At 33.5% G+C, this 21,627-nt stretch overlaps 1 protein-coding gene across 1 annotated transcript; it reads left to right on the top strand.

The window, feature by feature from the left end:
• The first annotated feature begins 20,894 nt into the window (after window positions 1–20,894).
• On the top strand, window positions 20,895–21,416 carry LOC123216562 (cell wall / vacuolar inhibitor of fructosidase 2). Its single transcript, XM_044637044.1, has one exon. The coding sequence runs from the start codon at window positions 20,895–20,897 to the stop codon at window positions 21,414–21,416; it is 522 nt and encodes a 173-aa protein (XP_044492979.1).
• The last annotated feature ends 211 nt before the right edge of the window (window positions 21,417–21,627 follow it).

The following is a 21,627-nucleotide window of genomic DNA, read 5'->3' as shown; positions in this document are numbered from 1 at the left end:
CCCTGCGGGGACGAAGAGGGGATTTTTCCCCGCGGGGACGGGGAGGGGATGGGGAGGGGATTTTCCCTCGCGGGGAGGGGACGGGGATTTTTTGTTATCCCCGTAACGGGGACAGGCCGGGGACAGGGATTGATATCCCCTACGGGGACGGGGACGGGGATTGTTATCCCCTCCCCGCCCCTCCCCGTTGCCATCCCTAGCTTGAATCACTAAAATAAGTGATCTCTTGACTTGCACCCTTCAAGGAAGAAAAATGGAAGAAAAAGAGAAGCTTTCCCAGCAAAAGAAGAAGAAGAAGAGAAAATCTATATTTTTCTTCTTTTTCTCTCACATTTATTACATTAAAACTTTATATTTATCAAGTGAAAATACGTGTTTAATTCTCATTGGTTAATAATTAAGAGAAATTAAAATTTGACACATGTTGAATAATTTGTACCCAAAATTATTCATTCTAACTTTCTAAACAATTTAAAAGGTGTAAAATGATAATTTTGCCCATTTTTCGAATCTTATTCGAAAAACACAATTTTTATCCTCGGAAAGTGCTAGCCAACCATGGATAAATATTTTCAGCTTCATAACACCATTTTCTTCCTTAAAATATGGGTGTGACCTTCAAGGTTCATAGTGATGTAGTCGTGGGCCTTATATCAGACAATACGTTTCATTATATCACTATATAACCTAAAACTGTTGTTAACCGATATACTTCATTTTCCGCTACAAAACGAAGCTCCCATTGATCATGTGGTGTCATCTAGCAATGTCTCATGACCCCTACATCACAATGAAGTACAAGCTTCACATAATGTCAAATGAACATTTCTTACTTACACTTACCATGTAGTCCAATATTTCCATCATTACATCCCGATTAAACTTGGATTTATTGAATGTCAAAATCCAATATTTAATGTTTTCGAATATCAAGTAATACATCATAACGTGCCACTAGTATGATTTATGATGTATCATTGACTACATATTAATGCCCATGTGATCATCATTTAGCGATCACGTTCGATAAACAATATAATATAATAACCTTTGATCAGTTTTCTAACCATCAAACGGTTCTATTGTTTACCCATGTGTATATCTGTCATGTCTAATATCATCCATTGATATACTGTGGTGATATAACACACACCCACTATGCAATACCATTGCCTAAACAAACTGCTTATGCAGGGAACGATTTGATGACGTTTATTAAAACTCATCAGGACCTTTCACATGTCATATGCATGTAGCTAATATGGATGTAATATACAACTACAACATAGATATAAAAGTGATGCAGAAAATATGTGAAGTATGACATAACCCTTAAAACCAATTAAAGCGATTGGTTTTTAGGGCATATTCTAACAAGAACTCCCACTTGCACTAAAGCCAATCGCTGTAGTACCTAATGCCCATTCTTTCTAGATGTTAGTCCAACAGTCTTTGCGTCAGTGCTTTAGTTAGTGGATCTGCAAGATTGTTTGTCGAAGCAATCTTCTGAATGACAATATCTCTAGCTTCAATGAATTCTTTCAAGATGTCATTTTTCGTTGAACATGTTTTGACTTTTGATGTGCTCTTGATTTCTTTGCCTGTTCAATAGCACTAGTATTATCACAAAATAGAATTGCTGGTTGACTCTGAGGAACCACGCCCAACTCTGTGGTGAATTTACGTATCCAAACGACTTTTTTCGCAGCTTTTGAAGTGGCAATATACTCAGCTTCTATAATAGAGTCTACAGTAGTCGACTATTTGGCATTTTTCTAACTGACTGCGTCTCTATTACAAACAAAAATAAATACAGACGTAGACTTTCTATCGTCTACATCTGACTGAAAATCAAAATCTCACTATCTTTTGAGCGTCAACTCTAAACCCCTATAACCTAGTTTCAACTCCTTAGTCATTCTTAAATACTTCAAGATGGCTTTTACTGTTGTCCAGTGTCTTTCTCCAGGATTTGATTGATATTTGCTTATTGCATTAACTGCAAAAGCAATGTCTGGTCGTGTACATGACATGACATATATGAGACTACCTACTGTCGAAGCATATGACACCTTACACGTTCGTTGTCATTCCTCATCAGTCTTTGGACACATATCTTTTGATAGATGTGTTCCATAGAGTCTTGCATATGAAAACGTTTCAACACTTTCTCTATGTATAACTTTTGAGATAAACCTATTAATCCTTTCGCTCTATCTTTATAGATGTGAATACCTAGAATATAGGTTGTTTCTCTAAGATCCTTCATGGAAAAAAATTTCGCTAGCCATAACTTAACATCAGTCATAGTGCCAATGTCGTTTCCAATTAATAATATGTCATCTACATACAAGACTAGGAAAACGATAATTTTATCCCTATCCAATTTATAAACACACGACTCATATAGATTTTTAATGAAACCGAATACTTGAATTATTTCATTAAACCGGATATTCCAGCTTTTTGAAGCTTGTTTCAATCCATATATAGATCGATGTAGTTTGCACACTTTATGCCTCTTGATAGTGAATACAAAATCGATTGGTTGCTCCATATAGATATTTTCCTCAATATACCCATTGAGAAAAGCAGTTTTAACATCCATCTGTCATATCTCATAATCATAATGTGCTGCGATAGCTAGTAGGATTCTGATGGATTTAAGCATCGCGACTGGTGAAAAGGTCTCCTTATAATCCAACCCTTGTTTTTAAGTATAACCTTTAGCTACCAATTGAGCTTTATAAGTTTCAACTTTTCCATCTTTGCTAATTTTTCTCTTGAAGATTCATTTACATTTGATCGAAACTATTCCATCAGGTGGATCAACGAGTGTCCATACTTGATTGACATTCATAGATTCAATTTATGAATTCATTCCCTCTAACCATCTGTCGGAGTCAATATCCAATATTGCCTCTTGGTAAGTTTTTGGATCCTCTAGATGTTCAGTTTCTCTATTAGAAGAGATTCAAAATCTTCTTCTGTCAGAAATCCATATCTCTCGGGAGGTCGAGACACTCTAATAAACTTTCTTATTTGAGCCGTTATAGTTGGTAAAGGTGATTATATACCTGAAGAATTTATCTGAATAGGCTCAGTTACGAGCTCTTCAAACTCTTCTTCGAGCACAATTTTCTTTCCTGCACTATCTTCCTCTAAGAACTCTTTCTGAAGAAAATATGCATTTCTACTAACCATAATTCTTTGATTAAAGTGAAAGTAGAAATAATATCCTAAACTTTCTTTTGGATACCCGATAAACCAACCCTTTTTTACTTAGGACTCCAATTTATCATTTCTAACCACTTTAACAAATGCTGGACATCCCCAGATTTTTAAGTAGTTTACACTTGGAAGTCTGTCATACCATAATTTGTATGGTGTCTTTCGAATGGACTTTGATGGTGTTTTATTCAACACATGCAGTGCCGTCTGAAGAGCATATCCCCATAAAAAAACTGGCAAATCAGTAAAACTCATCATAGATCATACCATATCTAACAAAGTACGATTTCTCTGTTCAGACACACCATTATACTGTGGTGTGAATGGCGGAGTCAACTGAGATAGTATTCCTTTGTCTCTTAGGAACTTCTGGAATTCTGTACTCAAGTATTCACCTTCACGATCTGAATGTAAAGCTTTAATATTCTTTCTAGTCTAGTTTTCTACTTCTTTTTGGAACTCTCTGAACTTTTCAAAAGCTTCAGATTTGTATTTCATTAAATATAAATTCTCATATCGAGAATAATCATCGATAAAGGTAATGAAGTATGAAAAACCTCCTTGGGCCATTTCATTAAAAGGGCCACACACATCAGTGTGTATCAATTCTAATATATTTTTGGCTCATTCCCCTTTATTCTTAAGTGAAAGCTTGATCATTTTTCCTCGAAGACAAGATTCATAAGTAGGATAGGGTTCTGAACTGAATAAACCTAAAAGTCCACTTTCTTTTAATTGTCGAATCTGATCCTCTCCAATATGACCAAATCTATGATGCCATAGAACTATTAGATTTATATGTTCTGTAGTTCTTTTAGATGATTTGGAATACATAGTATTATATAAATCAAGTTCTACCACATACAAACCATTTGTATTGATAGCATTTCCTACTAATCTATTCCCAAAATAAATTAGGCATTCATTTCCAGTAAATGTAAATTGATAACCATTTTTACACAAAACTGGAATAGAGATGATATTCCTGGTGGCATTAACAAAATACAAAGTTTTAGCAAAATACAAAGTTTTATACAAAGTTATTACATGCCTAATAGGTAACTGTACACTACATACACCTATAGCCTCTGCAGAAACTCGTGTCCTATCGACCAGTCTCAGTATGATCTCATCACGTCTTAAAAAAGAACTATTCTGCAGATGCTGTAAACAAGCACAAACACGTGAAGTTGCAGTAGAATCTAATATCCAGAAATCAATGTTTGAATTAACATTTAATTCAAATTCAATTACATAACACTGATATGTACCTGCTTTGCTTTTTCTCAGATCATCAAGGTATAAAGGATAATTCCTCTTCCAATGCCCCTCTTGGTTACAATAAAAGCAATTGCTCTTCTCTTGCTTCTTTTCTTTCTGTGGAATAGATGGTCATGGAGGCTGAGAACGTGATGCCCCGATGCCAGAACCCTTCATCCTAGAAGGCCTAGTAGTGGTTTTCTTAAAACCCTTTCTTTGTACTTTTGGTCCACTAGATCCTATCTGTGAACCTCTCTGCCAAGGCTTTTGAGCTTGCTTCTTTTTACCTCTTGTGGCAAAGGTAGCTAACAACTCAGCTGGTGTTTTCCCTTTCTTCTCATTATTGTAAAATTCTTGAATATCATTAAAAAGCTCAGAGAGAGTGCGCTCAATCCTATTGAGATTATAATTTGTAATAAACAACTTAAAAGTTGGAGAGAGTGTATGGATAATCAAATTCACCCGAATATTATGTGGTAAATTTGTGCCCATAATTTATAACTTTCCAGTCTTGTTAATCATTTTAATAACATGATCATCTGGGGAAATGCCCTCCTTAAGCTGCATGCTGAATAATGAAGTCATCAAATTATATCTTTTCATTCGAGCATTTTCACTATATAATTGTCTTAAAGTAGTGATAATTTCATACGCACTCTTCACATTCTCAAACCGAGTTTGAAGTTTAGAGTTCATTGATGCCAGCATATAATTGCGAACTCGTAAGTCAACATCTACCCATTCAGCATAAGCCCTTTGCTCTTCCTCAGAGGCTTCAGGGTCCACTACTATTGGTAAAAGTGTCTCTAAGACATAAACTGACTTTTCAAGATTGAGAACAATGGTCAGATTTCTCAACCAATCCCTAAAATTGGGACCAATAAGCATATGCGAGTCCATCAATTTCAGGAGTATATTGTTTGTCATTGACATTTTGAGATTCTAGATCACAAGAGAGAATGCTACAAGAATGTAACATCCGAATTCAGGTGTGTCAGTAAACTCTACTTCCAAAATTACCCTTAGAGTTGATTTTATAACTTGTTGTATAAAGAAATTGCAAAAGAATCATAGAAAACTACTAAATGAGCAATATTTTTCAAAGGGGGTAAAATGGTCATTTTATAAAGATTCAAGGGACAAAGTGGGAATTAAAATTAAAGGGCACATTTGAAATTATATGGTGGTGCTAAGGGTTTTTGGTAATTGGCTAAGGATAAAATAGTAATTTATGGAAAAGATTAAGGGCAAAATGGTCCAAGAGGTTTATAAAACATATAATCTATTCATCTTCTTCATCATTGCCGAGAGAACTCCATTTCTTGTTTAGCTAAAGCTTCCCTTAACCAAAATTCGCTAAAAAACTTAGCTAAACCACCTAATTTCCAGTGCCTCCAGTTATAAAAAGTGTAGATCTGTCAATTCTGATCAGTTCTAAGGTAAGAAATTTAATTTTTAAGATATGTCAAGTTTAGGGTTTTGATGGATGATCATATTTTTGGTTGATTAAGGTTGCCAGAAAGAAGAAAAGAAGGTGAATAAGCTTAAATCACCAAATCAGCAAAGAAAAGGTGAGAATTTCATACTTTACATACTTAAAGTAAATTTGAGTTAGGTTATTTAAATAACCTTTACTTATATAAGTGTGTAAGGTATTAGAATTAAGGTGATTTATGCTTAAAAGGATAAAGAAATTCATTAGGATTCAGGATGTAATTTTTGGCCATAAGGGCAAAAATGTCATTTTATGTGATATAGGTTAATTTTGCTTAATTATGTGCATAAAATGTGTGATAACCCTTATATTAAGCCTACATTGTATATTTTGAAATTAATTAAATGTATAAGATATATAGATGCATTAGAGGAGAATATGATGTTTGATAAGGAATGAAAATAACAAAAGAAAACAATGAATGAGCATATCTCATATTATGATTATATATGCATACATGGGAAATCATAACATATGCATGATTTAGAAAAAAAAAATATAAAGAAACAGGAAAAATATTTTCTAAGTCATGCATGCTTTCAGAAAATGGAAAACAAGTGTTTTTGGTTTTATCATGACGCATATGATACAGGAAAGCAGAAAACATACTTAAAATCCTTACACGCGAGCTGTACTGTGTGGACAACAAAGAAAATAATTGGTTGTACTGTGTGGACAACCAGCTATACCGTGTGGACAACAAATAAAAATATTAGTTGTACTGTGTGAACAGCAAAGAAAAAATATCAGCTGTACTGTGTGGACAGCCAAAGAAAAATATCAGCTGTACTGTGTGGACAGTAAAGAAAAAAGAAAAATATTAGCTGTACTGTGTGGACAGCAAAGAAAAAAATATGCGTGTAAGAGAGAATTATACTTTGTATGGTGACTGCAAGTACTGTCATATGTAGTCTAGACCGATCAATGAGAAAGAGAGAGAAACAAATTAGTAAATATTTTATGAAAGTCATTTGTATTAGAATTATGCATACAAGCCTGTGTGGCTGATAAAGAGTTGAGAAAGATGTACGATCAGAAAATAGAAATGTCATGGCACTCATACATGCATAAATCATAACAAGTGAATCATATCTGTATAGTAAAGAAATGAATAAATGTGTGAAAGAAAAGAATTATGATATGTGTTAAATGCGTGTTTTGTGTCAATTATTTTGTTGTAAATAGTTCAGACATGCTGAGTATGGAAAAGATTAGTACTGGTATAAAATGCTTTAAGTGTTGAGTATGATTTTCTTACTGAGCCATAATCGCTCACTCCGTTTAATTTAATATTTTACAGGTAAAGAAATGCAGCAAAGGTTCCTAGGGAGCACTAATGAGACATGAGGCTGAAGGAGAAAGGCATTATAATCTTGTTAATTTATATGTTTTGATATATATGTGAATATATGCATATATATATATATATACTTGATGTAGATATTGGTGGATATCTATATATATGATTTTGTATAACTATATCTATATATGTATATATATATATATGGCTAGTTATGAAAATTGATTATAAAGTTCTGTGGGTGATAATTTTTATAATGATTATTATTATGTACTTATTGTAGTAATTGTGATTAAGTTGATGAAAATCCAGTCGGTTGGTAGGACTGGTTTGTGTGAATTGTTAATTGAGAGTGTTACAGGACATAATTAAAAAGAGAAAATATTCCCCGGGCCCTCTAAAATAGGGGAACTCTTGCTGTTTTTCTGTAACACACCCAATGGTTAGGAGAGGTTACATTTTTGGTATCAGAGCACGATTTTGGGCGCTTAAAGGAAGATATAATATAATGTGTGGTAATATAATACAATATATCTATGGTTTTGCATTCTAATATTGCATAGGTGCCCCTCATGTCTCACAGATCAGCTCCCGAGAATCGACTGCAGTAAGTTGTTTTCTTTAACTGTATTCAAATATTAGAATATTATGTAATTACACTTATGCAGTTATTAGATGATGAGTACCACAAGACGAGGACGAGGATGGGGTCGTGGAAGGGGTATTCAAAAAGAGATGGGAGAATCGTCTAACCCTGCCCCGTCAGTTAGTTCAGGATTTGGGCTAGCAGAAATAAGAGATATAGTTCGTCAGGTGTTGATTAAGAGTCAAGATAGACCCACACTTGAAAATATAGCCAGAGATACCATCCGAGATGAGATTAGAAGTGAGATTCGTGAGGAAGTCATAGAAGAAATCAGAAATGAAATGAGGAATGAAGGGAGAGGAGAAATTAGAGCTCAAAGGCGACTTGAGCCCATTTATTCCTTACCTAATCAGCATACCCCTCCTGAATTTAAAGGTACTAAAGATCCTTTAATGGCTGATGACTAGATCAAGCAGGTGGAAAGTACTATGGATTTATTTCCTATGACTGATAGAGAAAAAGTTCGGTATGCCAGTTTCTTGATGAGGGGAGAGGCCCGCGTATGGTGGGACCCAGTTAAAGAAACCAGAAATATGGATCTGATGACCTGGTAAGACTTTAGAAGGGTATTTGAGGCCCAATACAAAACAGCTGATGTGGTAGCAGTCAAAGTTCAAGAGTTCATTTCTTTACAGCAGGGAGAGGGTTCAGTAAAGGATTACTCTACCCGTTTTGATGTCTTAGCCAGTTTTGCTCCAGGTATGGTGAGTACCCCTAGTCTCCGGTTGGACAGATTTCTTCAAGGCCTTAAACCGGAGATAGCCTTACATGTGTTAGCTGGACCACAACCTTCTCAAACTTATAAAGAGGCATTGGAGAAAGCATTGAGGTTGGAGGTATATGTTAATAAGCTACCCAGGAATGCATCTTCCATGTCAACACCTCCATCAGTGACAGTACCCTGGATAGTGATGCCAAGTCAGTCAGCTTTACCTGTTTCATTGACTATTTCAACACTTGCTACAGCATCAGGGGGTAGCTCAATTGGCTCCAGTTTCAGAAACAATAGAGGAAAAAGAAAATTTCAGTCAAAAGCAAGTAGAAAAGGCTGAAAGAGTGACAAGAAGCCTAGAAAAGAAAATATTCCCCAATGTCAGATTTGTGGGAGACGTCATAGTGGGGAATGTTGGTACCAACAGAAACAGGTGATTTGTTATAGATGCCGACAGCCAGGGCATATAGCAAAGGATTGCCAAAGTACCGAAGTGCCAGTTCATATACAGCCACCACAAAGCCTAATTCCGCCAGTACAACCAGGGAGAGGTACTAATGCACGAGTCTATATAGCTACCCATAGTCAGGCAGAGGCTAGTCCATCTGTAGTTACTGGTCAGCTCTTTTTCCACTTTGTTTCTTTATATGCATTGATTGATTCAGGAGCTACACACTTCTTTATTGCACCAGGGGTTATTGAAAGGGTAGGTTTAGTACCTGTTAGATCTACCCATTCCATTAGAATTGAGATGCCAGATGGTGGGAGTGTGATTACTGATAAGATGTTAAAAGACCAGAGGGTAGTGATACATAGGAGAGAGTTAAAGGTGGACTTAATTGTCTTTGATATGCCTGATTTTGATGTTATCCTGGGCATGGATTTCTTAGAAAGATATGGAGTTGAGATTGACTATAGAAAGAAAAAGGCTCGATTCCAACTTGACAATGGGGATTACTTTAATTTCGGAGAGGGTCATCAGCCTAGTATGATGATCAGTAATGTAAAAGCACAAAAATTATTAAAAAAGGGGTGTACGGGATATTTAGCTCATGTGGTACATGAGCATGATGTTCAAAGATTGGGTGTTTAGGATGTCCCAATAGTATAAGATTTCCCAGATGTCTTTCCTGATGAACTACCAGGTTTACCTCTAGAGAGAGAGTTAGAGTTTAGTATCAGTTAGAACCTGGCTCAGCCCCAATTTCAAAAGCCCCTTACCGAATGGCTCCAGCTGAATTGCAAGGATTAAAGAAACAGTTGCAAGAACTTTTAGATAAGGGTTTTATTAGACCTAGCCACTCTCCTTGGGGAGCACCCATACTATTTGTCAAAAAGAAAGATGGGTCGCTCCGTATGTGCATAGATTACAGAGAGTTGAATAAATTGACAGTGAAGAATAAATACCCGTTGCCTCGAATTGATGATTTATTTGATCAATTGAAAGGAGCTTCGGTGTTTTCCAAAATTGACTTGAGATCGGGTTATCACCAGGTGAGAATTATAGAGCAAGATATTCCAAAGACAGCTTTCCGGCCCGTTACGGGCACTACGAGTTTGTGGTAATTCCCTTTGGATTGACTAATGCTCCAACAATCTTTATGGATTTAATGAATCGAGTATTTCATGATTGCCTTGACAAATTCCTGGTGGTATTCATTGATGATATCTTGATATACTCTAGATCAGAAGAAGAACATGTCGAACACTTGAGATTTGTCCTACAAAGATTGAGAGAAAAGAAATTGTATGCCAAATTCTCTAAGTGTGAATTCTAGTTGGATCGAGTAGTATTTTTGGGACACGTGGTTACTAAGGAAGGTATAGCTGTAGACCCTAGTAAAGTGGAAACAATACTTGAATGGGCGAGGCCAAAAACTGTGAAAGAGATCAGAAGCTTTTTAGGGCTAGCCGGCTATTACAGAAGATTTGTTCAAGGTTTTGCCCGGTTGGCCAAACCACTTACAGCTCTTACTAGACAAGGAACTCCTTTTATATGGACTGATGCTTGTGAAAAGAGTTTCCAAGAGCTAAAAACACGGTTGACTACAGCTCCTATTTTAGTATTGCCAGAGGAAGGTGTAGATTATGATATTTATTGTGATGCCTCGCATAATGGCTTGGGAGCCGTGCTGATGCAAAGGGATAAGGTGATAGCGTATGCCTCTCGGCAGTTAAAAGATTATGAAACACGCTATCCTACCCATGATTTAGAGTTAGTAGCAGTGGTTTTTGCTTTAAAAATTTGGAGGCATTATTTATATGGAGTTAAATGTAATATCTACACTGACCATAAAAGTCTAAAATATTTCTTCACTCAGAAAGACTTGAATATGAGACAAAGATGATGGTTGGAGCTAGTCAAAGATTATGAATGTGATATTAAATATCAGCCGGGTAAAGCAAATGTGGTAGCCGATGCCTTGAGTAGAAAGATTGCCATAGCTCATCTCACCACTCAGCTAGAGTTATAGAAAGAGTTTCAAAGGGAACAGATTGAGGTGATGGAGAGTTGGGTGGCCAGATTGGAAATTCAACCTAATCTCCTCAATGAAATAAAAGAGAAGCAAGTAGAAGATTTGTGGTGCCAGAAAATAAGTCAACAGATATGTGAAGGGAAAGCAACTGAGTTTCAAATGATAGATGAAGTACTCAAGTTCAGAAACAGGGTATGTATTCCCCAAGATCTGGAGTTGAGAAAGAAAATCTTAAGTGAAACACATGATACACTTTACACTGCTCATCCTGGGGGAGTAAAGATGTATCAGGATTTAAAGAAAACTTATTGGTGGATAGGTATGAAGAAAGATATTGGTGACTATGTAGCTAAGTGCTTGGTATGTCAACAGGTCAAGACTGAGCATCAGAGACCTTCAGGTTTGCTTCACCCACTTAGTATTCCTGAATGGAAATGGGAAGATATAAAGATTATCAAGACTAGATTGAAGCAAGCTCAAGACAAACAAAAGAGCTATGCAGATTTGAAAAGGAAAAAAGTAGAGTTTCAACCGAGTGATAAAGTTTTTGTGAAAGTAGCCCCTTACAAGCACGTGATGAGATTTGGAAGAAAAGGGAAACTTGCTCCAAGATTTATTGGCCCATTTGAAATTTTAGAAAGAGTGGGCAAGGTGGCTTATAGACTTGCACTTCCACCTAGTATGGATCGAGTTCATAATGTATTTCATATTTCTTTATTAAGAAAGTACATTAGCGATCCTTCACATGTCTTGAGATCAGATGATGTGGAATTAAAAGAAGATTTAGCTTATGAGGAGCAACTGATGCAGATACTAGACAAAAAAATAAAAGAGCTCCGAAATAAAACAATTCCATTAGTGAAAGTATTATGGAAGAATCATAAGGTGGAAGAAGCCACATGGGAAGTTGAGCAACAAATGAGAGAGAGATTTTCCAACTTATTTGTTTAAATTTCAAGGACGAAATTCTTTTAAGGGGGAAGAAATGTAACATCCGAATTCAGGTGTGTCAGTAAACTCCACTTCCAAAATTACCCCTAGAGTTGATTTTATAACTTGTTGTGTAAAGAAATTGCAAAACAATCATAAAAAACTACTAAATGAGCAATATTTTTCAAAGGGGGTAAAATTGTCATTTTATAAAGATTCAAGGGACAAAGTGGGAATTAAAATTGAAGGGCACACTTGAAATTATATGGTGGTGCTAAGGGTTTTTGGTAATTGACTAAGGATAAAATAGTAATTTATGGAAAAGATTAAGGGCAAAATGGTCCAAGAGGTTTATAAAACATATAATCTATTCATCTTCTTCATCATTGCCGAGAGAACTCCATTTTTTTTTTAGCTAAAGCTTCCCTTAACCAAAATTCACCAAAAAACCTAGCTAAACCACCTAATTTCCAATGCCTCCAATTATAAAAAGTGTAGATCTGTCAATTCTGATCAATTCTAAGGTAAGAAATTTAATTTTTAAAATATGTCAAGTTTAGGGTTTTGATGGATGATCATATTTTTGGTTGATTAAGGTTGCCAGAAAGAAGAAAAGAAGGTGAATAAGCTTAAATCACCAAATCAGCAAATAAAAGGTAAGAATTTCATACTTTACATACTTGAAGTAAATTTGAGTTAGGTTATTTAAATAACCTTTACTTATATAAGTATGTAAGGTATTAGAATTAAGGTGATTTATGCTTAAAAGGATAAAGAAATTCATTAGGATTCAGGATGTAATTTTTGGCCATAAGGGTAAAAAGGTAATTTTGGCCATAAGGGCAAAAATGTCATTTTATGTGATATAGGTTAATTTTGCTTAATTATGTGCATAAAATGTGTGATAACCCTTATATTAAGCCTACATTGTATATTTTGAAATTAATTAAATGTATGAGATATATATATGCATGAGAGGAGAATATGATGTTTGATAAGGAATGAAAATAATAAGAGAAAACAATGAATGAGCATATTTCATATTATGATTATATATGCATACATGAGAAATCATAGCATATGCATGATTTAGAAAAAAAAAATATAAAGAAAGAGGAAAAATATTTTCTATGTCATGCATGCTTTCAGAAAATAGAAAACAAGTGTTTTTGATTTTATCATGACGCATATGATACAGGAAAGCAGAAAACATACTTAAAATCCTTACACGCGAGCTGTACTGTGTGGACAGCAAAGAAAATAATTGGTTGTACTGTGTGGACAACCAGCTGTACTGTGTGGACAACAAATAAAAATATTAGCTGTGCTGTGTGAACAACAAAGAAAAAATATCAGCTGTACTATGTGGACAGCAAAGAAAAAAGAAAAATATTAGCTGTACTGTGTGGACAGCAAAGAAAAAAATATGCGTGTAAGAGAGAATTATACTTTGTATGGTGACTGCAAGTACTGTCATATGTAATCTAGACCGGTCAATGAGAAAGAGAGAGAAACAAATTAGTAAATATTTTATGAAAGTCATTTGTATTAGAATTATGCATACAAGCCTGTGTGGCTGATAAAAAGTTGAGAAAGATGTACGATCAGAAAATAGAAATGTCATGACACTCATACATGCATAAATCATAACAAGTGAATCATATCTATATAGTAAAGAAATGAATAAATGTGTGAAAGAAAAGAATTATGATATATATTAAATGCGTGTTTTGTGTCAATTTATTTTGTTGTAAATAGTTCAGACACGCTGAGTATGGAAAAGATTAGAAAAAATTAGTACTGGTATAAAATGCTTTAAGTGTTGAGTATGATTTTCTTACTGAGCCATAGTCGCTCACTCCGTTTAATTTAATATTTTACAGGTAAAGAAATGCAGCAAAGGTTCCTGGGGAGCATTAATGAGACATGAGGCTGAGGGAGAAAGGCACCATAATCTTGTTAATTTATATGTTTTGATATATATGTGAATATATGCATATATATATATATATACTTGATGTAGATATTGGTGGATATCTATATATATGATTTTGTATAGCTATATCTATATATGTATATATATATATGTATATATATATATATATGGCTAGTTATGAAAATTGATTATAAAGTTCTGTGGGTGATAATTTTTATAATGATTATTATTATGTACTTATTGTAGTAATTGTGATTAAGTTGATGAAAATCCAGTCGGTTGGTAGGACTGGTTTGTGTGAATTGTTAATTGGGAATGTTACAGGGCATAATTAAAAAGATAAAATATTCCCCGGGCCCTCTAAAATAGGGGAACTCTTGCCGTTTTTCTGTAACACACCCAATAGTTAGGAGAGGTTACAAAGAAATAACAAATTCATTAGAAATTACCAATAAACCTAATCTTATTAGCTCCCACTATTTTATTCAAATCTTATACTTCCCAAACTGAAGATTCGGAAAGTTCATTAGATCATTTTCTAGTGGGGAATCAAGTTCTTATCAAACTTGACAAACCGCACATAATAGATCTAAGTCCGTCAAACTCAATAAGTAGGAATCGATTTCCTTTTACATTCTAAATGCAAGCTATGATTCATGTGAGCCTCTATCTTTGAACACTGCATATAATAAATCTAAACACTCTAAACTAGTCAAATTCAACCCATCGTGCTTTCCAGATATAATACCCTATCACTCCCAAACATAATGGAATCTAGGGAATGACAGAAATAGTACTCTAGACACCAATCGACTAATTTTATGCCATATGACATAATATTCGTCACATAATAGAAATCTAGGATTTATAGCCTTATGACGTAACCCTAATCAATCCACAATGGAAGGCTCGAATTTGATATTGAAAATTTGGGAAAGATTTTATTATTATTAATTAGATTCATTTTATATCTTGGGTAGTCTATTATGTATTTTTGGATACGTATTTGTCACCCAAGACATGTTACTAAACCATATTCTTACAATTTATGCTATTGAAAACTTTTCTAATATCCTAAATGGTATTGTAAGAATATTTCATGCCTAAAAGTTTTAGTTCTCTAAAACACAAAACTATGTGTTATATGCCATAAATAAATTACATGATAACATAAAACATAAAACTTAGGCATGCTATTGAATACATATCAACTATATTATTCAATAATCAAAAGAAATTATATTTTCATACAACTTAGCATATCACATATCTAAAATGTACATTAGGTTGATCTTGCATATAAGACATCCAATATCTTATAACTTAATCCTAGACTAGCAAACTTGAGTTTTTATTTATGTATCTAAGACAACAAACATATCCAATATGTTAAGTCCATTTCAATCTAGCCTACATAATATTAAGCATTTAGATGCATGATGTTTACCATGTCACAATGTCTCATATATAACATACACATGTCACACATTAATACTATCACATATACCTTTAATAACAAGACTTTTTGGGCATCATATTAATATTTGTAACACCATAGTCAAACATTCAAACATAGAAATTAAATTTGTAATTTGGTAAACTTAACAAATAATTTACCATACTTCATGCTTTTTATTCAAGTTTGCTAAAACACAAACACATCTAATGTTTGGTGTCTACAAGATCAAACCATAACAAGTAAACAAAGTAATTTAACCAAAATTTTATGTTGCATTTTTCTTGAAACCAACCATGAAACCCTAACTCTTGATGTTTCCAAAACACATACCAAGTTCACCAAAATCTCACTAAACATGGTTTAATTCATACTTAAACATGAATAGATTTTATAATGACAAGTTGTAAAATAAATACATAACACATGCCTAATGTAAGCCAAATTCACAAGTGTCATGCATTTCACCAAATCATGACATATATGAATTATTCATCACTCAAACATAATCCATCTCACCAAGCAATAATTATTCAAGCATGAATATGGTTACTCATAAAATAATTTATCCAATCCAAGCTATCAAGAATTCAGTTCTCAATCAAACCAAGTCAAACACTAGTTTAATGAACTAGTAACAATTCAATCAATATTGAATGTTATTTCCATCAACCAAACACATGGAAATCATGTCAACTTGTTCATGCCCTTCACCAAGTCACACAAACTAAGTTTCTTAAAAACACATTCCCATGTAAAGTCAAGATTAAAATTCATGTGTATATCATGACAATCATGTATAAATCATGATTAAACCATTAATTTAAAAATCAGCCAAATTTCTAAAATTAGGGTTTTTTTTATTTTTTTATTTTAATTATGTCAAGAGTTATCCAACATAATTTCAACAATTTAAAGCGTCTCAAATGCTATTAAGACATTCCTAATAACATATGTACACTTGGTTTGAACCAATCACACATAACAAAACTTATATCTTAGGTTTTGATCACTAACACTTCCAAACACCTAAAATTATGGCATGTTCTTGTCATTCAAGGATCAAACTCTTGCTCTGATACCATTTGAAGTATTTTGGAAAGAAAATTAGAATTTTTAGATCATGTTCATATCATATGTAATAATGGTAATATAAAATTTACATGTTGTTTCAACAAATAAAACATAAAAACATGTAAACTACCTTGTACCTTATAATTTGATTTGAAGTTTGAAAGCTTGAATCACTAAAATAAGTGATCTCTTGACTTGCACCCTTCAAGGAAGAAAAATGGAATAAAAAGAGAAGTTTTCCCGGCAAAAGAAGAAGAAGAAGAGAAAATCTATATTTTTCTTCTTTTTCTCTCACATTTATTACATTAAAACTTGATATTTATCAAGTTAAAACTTGTGTTTAATTCTCATTGGTTGATAATTAAGAGAAATTAAAATTTGACACATGTTGAATAATTTGTGCCCAAAATTATTCATTCTAACTTTCTAAACAATTTAAAAGGTGTAAAATGACAATTTTGCCCCTTTCTAAATCTTATTCGAAAAGCATAATTTTTATCCTCGAAAAGTGCTAGCCAACCATGGATAAATATTTTTAGCTTCATAACACCATTTTCTTCTTTGAAATATGGGTGTGGCCTTCAAGGTTCATAATGACGTAGCCGTGGGCCCCATATCAGACAATACGTTTCATTATATCACTATATAACCTAAAACTGTCGTTAACCGATATACTTCATTTTTCGCTACAAAACGAAGCTCCCACTGATCATGTGGTGTCATCTAGCAATGTCTCATGGCCCCTACATCACAATGAAGTACAAGCTTCACATAATGTCAAATGAACCTTTCTTACTCACACTTACCATGTAGTTCAATCCCTCCGTCATTACATCCCGATTAAACTTGGATTCATGGAATGTCAAAATTCAATATTTAATATTTTCGAATATCAAGTAATACATCATAACATGCCACATCGAAACTCTCTTCATGTGGTCTTTTATCTACATTGGCCAGTGTCTTAGATTTTCATCTTTCTTAATATTCGTATGGGAACTCGGGAGCAGTCGAGCTAACGGATCCCTGTATGATCACCACTTGTCCTCTCGCTTAAGCAATATATGATCAAAACGGCTTCTGAATGAGACATGATTAGCCTCGTGGTATACACCGTATGAACTATACGTTCTAGAACGAAACACAACTATAATATCTCAAGTCAAAGGATCTATACACTAGTATGATTTATAATGTATCATTGACTACATATTAATGCTCATGTGATCATCGTTCGGCGGTCATGTTCGATAAACAATATAATATAATAACCTTTGATCAGTTTTCTAACCATCAAACAGTTTTATTGTTTACCCATGTGTATATCCATTATGTCTAATATCATTCATTGATATACTGTGGTGATATAACACACACCCACTATACAATACCACTGCCCAAACAGATTGCTTATGCAGGGAACGATTTGATGACGTTTATTAAAACTCATCGGGTCCTTTCACATGTCATGTGCATGTAGCTAATATAGATGTAATATACAACTACAACATAGATATAAAAGTGACGCAGAAAACATGTGAAGTATGACATAACTCTTTATTTATTAATAATGTATATGCAAGATATACAACCCTTAAAACCAATTAAAGCGATTGGTTTTAGGGCATATTCTAACAGTCTACTGCAGTGTCATCGATAAAATAAAGAGTCTTATTTAATTTGATAGGACAATAAGTAATACAAAATGATTTAACATCATTTAAAAATGTAAATAAAATCTTATTTGAGGAATCGACTTGCAATTTATAATCCTCAATTGTATTAATTTGTAAGAAAATTTATATTAGTAAATTTAAATATTTATTTACTTGTTTAAAATTAATATATAAACAAGTCAATTAGGTCGTGGACCTTATATATTTACAGGGTTGATCTGGCCTGAAGGCTTGCAACTATGCTAGCCTAGGAGCGGGCCCCTAGACCCAATTGACCGTGTTAAAGCTAACCGGCCCAACCTAACCCATTGTCACCTTTAATTTTAGGATAAAAATAAAATCGTCTCTAAAACAGACATTATAGGATGTAATTAAAATTATCTCTAAAAATAAATTCTATGTTTTTTAAGATGAAATTAATATTTTGTCTCCTAAAATTATCATACTGTGATAAAAATAAAATCATTTTAAAAATTTCATTTTGAGATGATATTAAAAATATCCTTAAAAATAAATTTTAACTTATTGGGGGCAAAATTTAGATTGTATCCCCTAAAATAATCATTTAGGGATGAAATCTTAATTTCATTCTTAAAAGTAATATTTTGGGACGAAATTAAAATTATTCTTAAATATTTATTCTTAAATGGAATTTTTATTGAAGTGACTCCAATACAAATATGAATTTGGTATTTAGGTCAACCTATAATTCTAATTACTCAATTCACAACTTTCTTTCTGGCTGTTATAATCACTAAGAAAAGTTAATTTCTGAATACTTTTGCATCTTTCTTTAAACTAAAATGACTCATATACTCCTACGAGGAGGGGAGATGAATAAGAGTTTTGAAAAATTAGTGCAAAATTAAAACTTAAATAAATTAAATCACATCGTGGAATACCCCTTTCAAGGGATGAATACTTACCAAAGAAAATATTCACGGAAGAGTTGTGTTGACTTGCTTTACTTAAACATCATGTCATTTCAAAACTAAATGCGACAGAATTAACTTACAAATAATAACTCAGCATGAATACTCCTCTCATTAAACACGTGTAAAATGTGTTAAAATATATATATATATATAATAATCAAGACTTGAGATCTCCAATACATAAAAAAATAAGCATTATACATAAACACAAAATAAAAAAGATAAAATCAGGAAATGCAGCAAATAAATCTCTTCTCATGCATCCACTCTAGCTAACCCTCACTCCTCTCATAGCTCTCTGTAATCATCTCCTGCATGCAAAACCATCACAAGGAATGAGAAAGTGTTAGACAACAATATGAAAAAATATGACCTATATGATACCTTAACATACACATAACTAATCTTTTATATCTTATCATTCCTTTACATACAAAGTATACAATTGCACACAACTAACGTCAGTAAGACTTCTCTCTCATCCGTTCACTTTACTTCTCATGAAAGCATAGCTACTTAATCTTATCTCATCACTTTACTTAACTCATTACTAGCTTGCCTTAGGTGATAAAATATAATTTATCTATTAGATAAGAGGTGTATCTAATATAATTTTTAATTGTGATTAACTGTAGATTAATTTAAAGGATAAAATTTGATGTAATAAGTATTGTAGAGTTTAAGATATAATCATATTATAACGTGTTGGAAGACATGGCCACTTTATTTATTCATTGAACTGAAATAATATTTTACATTAGAGGACCTAATACTAGTGATTATGCATGGTGCTAATATAATTATATTATAATAATCCTCATTAGAGAAGTACTATATATATATATATATATATATATATATATATATGTATGTATGTATGTATGTATGTATGTATGTATATATTGACATTAACGTTATATTTAATAAATCGCAATATGCAATATGCATTTCTTAAAAAATGTATTTCATTGAAACATTTTATAAGAATAAATTTAATATCAAACAATTGTTTTATAAAGAAACTAAATTTAAATTTATCTTTTAAGGCAAAGGTATCTTTGTCTACTCACATAATATGGTGTTCGAAGATTGAAAATAATTGGTAGTTAACGTGACCTTATCCTTAAGAGCAATTAGTTACTTAATTAAGTTAAACAGTTTTCTTATTCTAAATTATCGTGAAGAAACTAATAACGTCTATCGATTTAGAAACTAATTAGTCGGCGGCATGGTTTAAAAAAAAAAAAAAATCACATCTCCTCGCAATGGCAAAGGGATTTTAGCCACCCCGAAAGTTTAAGGAATTTAAAATACCCCTCACGTTTATAACATGTTAGACTGACTAATATGCCCTGGAGCACGATGAGAAAGTTTTTTGGTTAAAGAAAATATTGAGAGTTTCCCATTAATTATTAGTTTTAGATGATTATTATTTAACATGGACAGCTTGCATTAAATTAATAAATTTATTTTGGTGTTATGGATAGCATTAAGAGGCTGATGAAATCATAGCGCACAATAATTGGCGGTCCAGATCATGTGTTTAATACAAAATTGTGCAGTTTTGATGAACAATACAATTCAGACTCAGACCACTCAAGTGAGGGGGTGTTCTGTTTTTATGTGTAACCCGTGAACCTTAGCTATATATGCCACCTTCCAAACCAAGGCCCATAATATAACTAACCATACAACATGTATGCACATTAATTTTATCTCCTTTAACATGTTATTCAAATTATTATTAAATCAATCTCCTCTCTCTAATGGCTTCCACCTTCTTCATCTTTCTCCTCTCCCTTCTCATTTTTCCCTGTGCAGACCCAAACTACATTCATAAAACCTGCAAACTCACCAACCACTACCATCTTTGCCTCTCCTTTCTCAACTCCAACTCAACCAGTGCCAATGTGGTCGGCCATGGCCTAACACTCATCATGATCAGTGTTGGCACTGCCAATGCCACTGCGACCTCTACATATCTGTCGTCGCAGTCGCTCAGCAGCGCATCCAATTACTCCGCTCTAAAGAGGGTGCTTAAAGAATGTGCCGACAAGTACTCATTTGCCGGCGATGCTTTGCAGGATTCGGCTCAATATTTGGTCTTAAAGAATAATGATTATGTCGCCGTGCACGCAACTGCAGTGGCAGATTATCCGAATGCCTGTCGCAACGTGTTTAATAGGTTTCCACGGCTGATTTACCTGTCAGAGATTGCTCCGAGAGAGGAGAGTTTGAAGGAGATTTGTGATGTGATCTTGGGAATTCTTGAGCATATTGGCTGGTGAAGAAATGATTTTTTGAATTTTCGTTGTTTTGTTTGTGTGTAAGTGTGTTTTTTTTTTTTTTTTTTTGGGCTTTTGCCTTTAGATATGGAGTCATAAGGCTACGTGTGTATGGGTACACACACACAAACATACTAATCTCCTTAATGGAAAGAAAGTGCATATGAACTTAAGGTGATTTAGTGGACATAATTTTTTTCACAAATAATAATAT

Source organism: Mangifera indica, chromosome 1, assembly GCF_011075055.1.
Source record: "Mangifera indica cultivar Alphonso chromosome 1, CATAS_Mindica_2.1, whole genome shotgun sequence".
NCBI lineage: Eukaryota > Viridiplantae > Streptophyta > Magnoliopsida > Sapindales > Anacardiaceae > Mangifera > Mangifera indica.
Note: the sequence above shows the minus strand (reverse complement) of the source record. Positions and strands in the feature narration are given on the sequence as shown.

What these genes read in the sequence shown, in the direction of transcription:
- LOC123216562 (XM_044637044.1), top strand. Translation starts at nt 20,895, where the DNA reads ATGGCTTCCACCTTCTTCATCTTTCTCCTCTCCCTTCTCATTTTTCCC.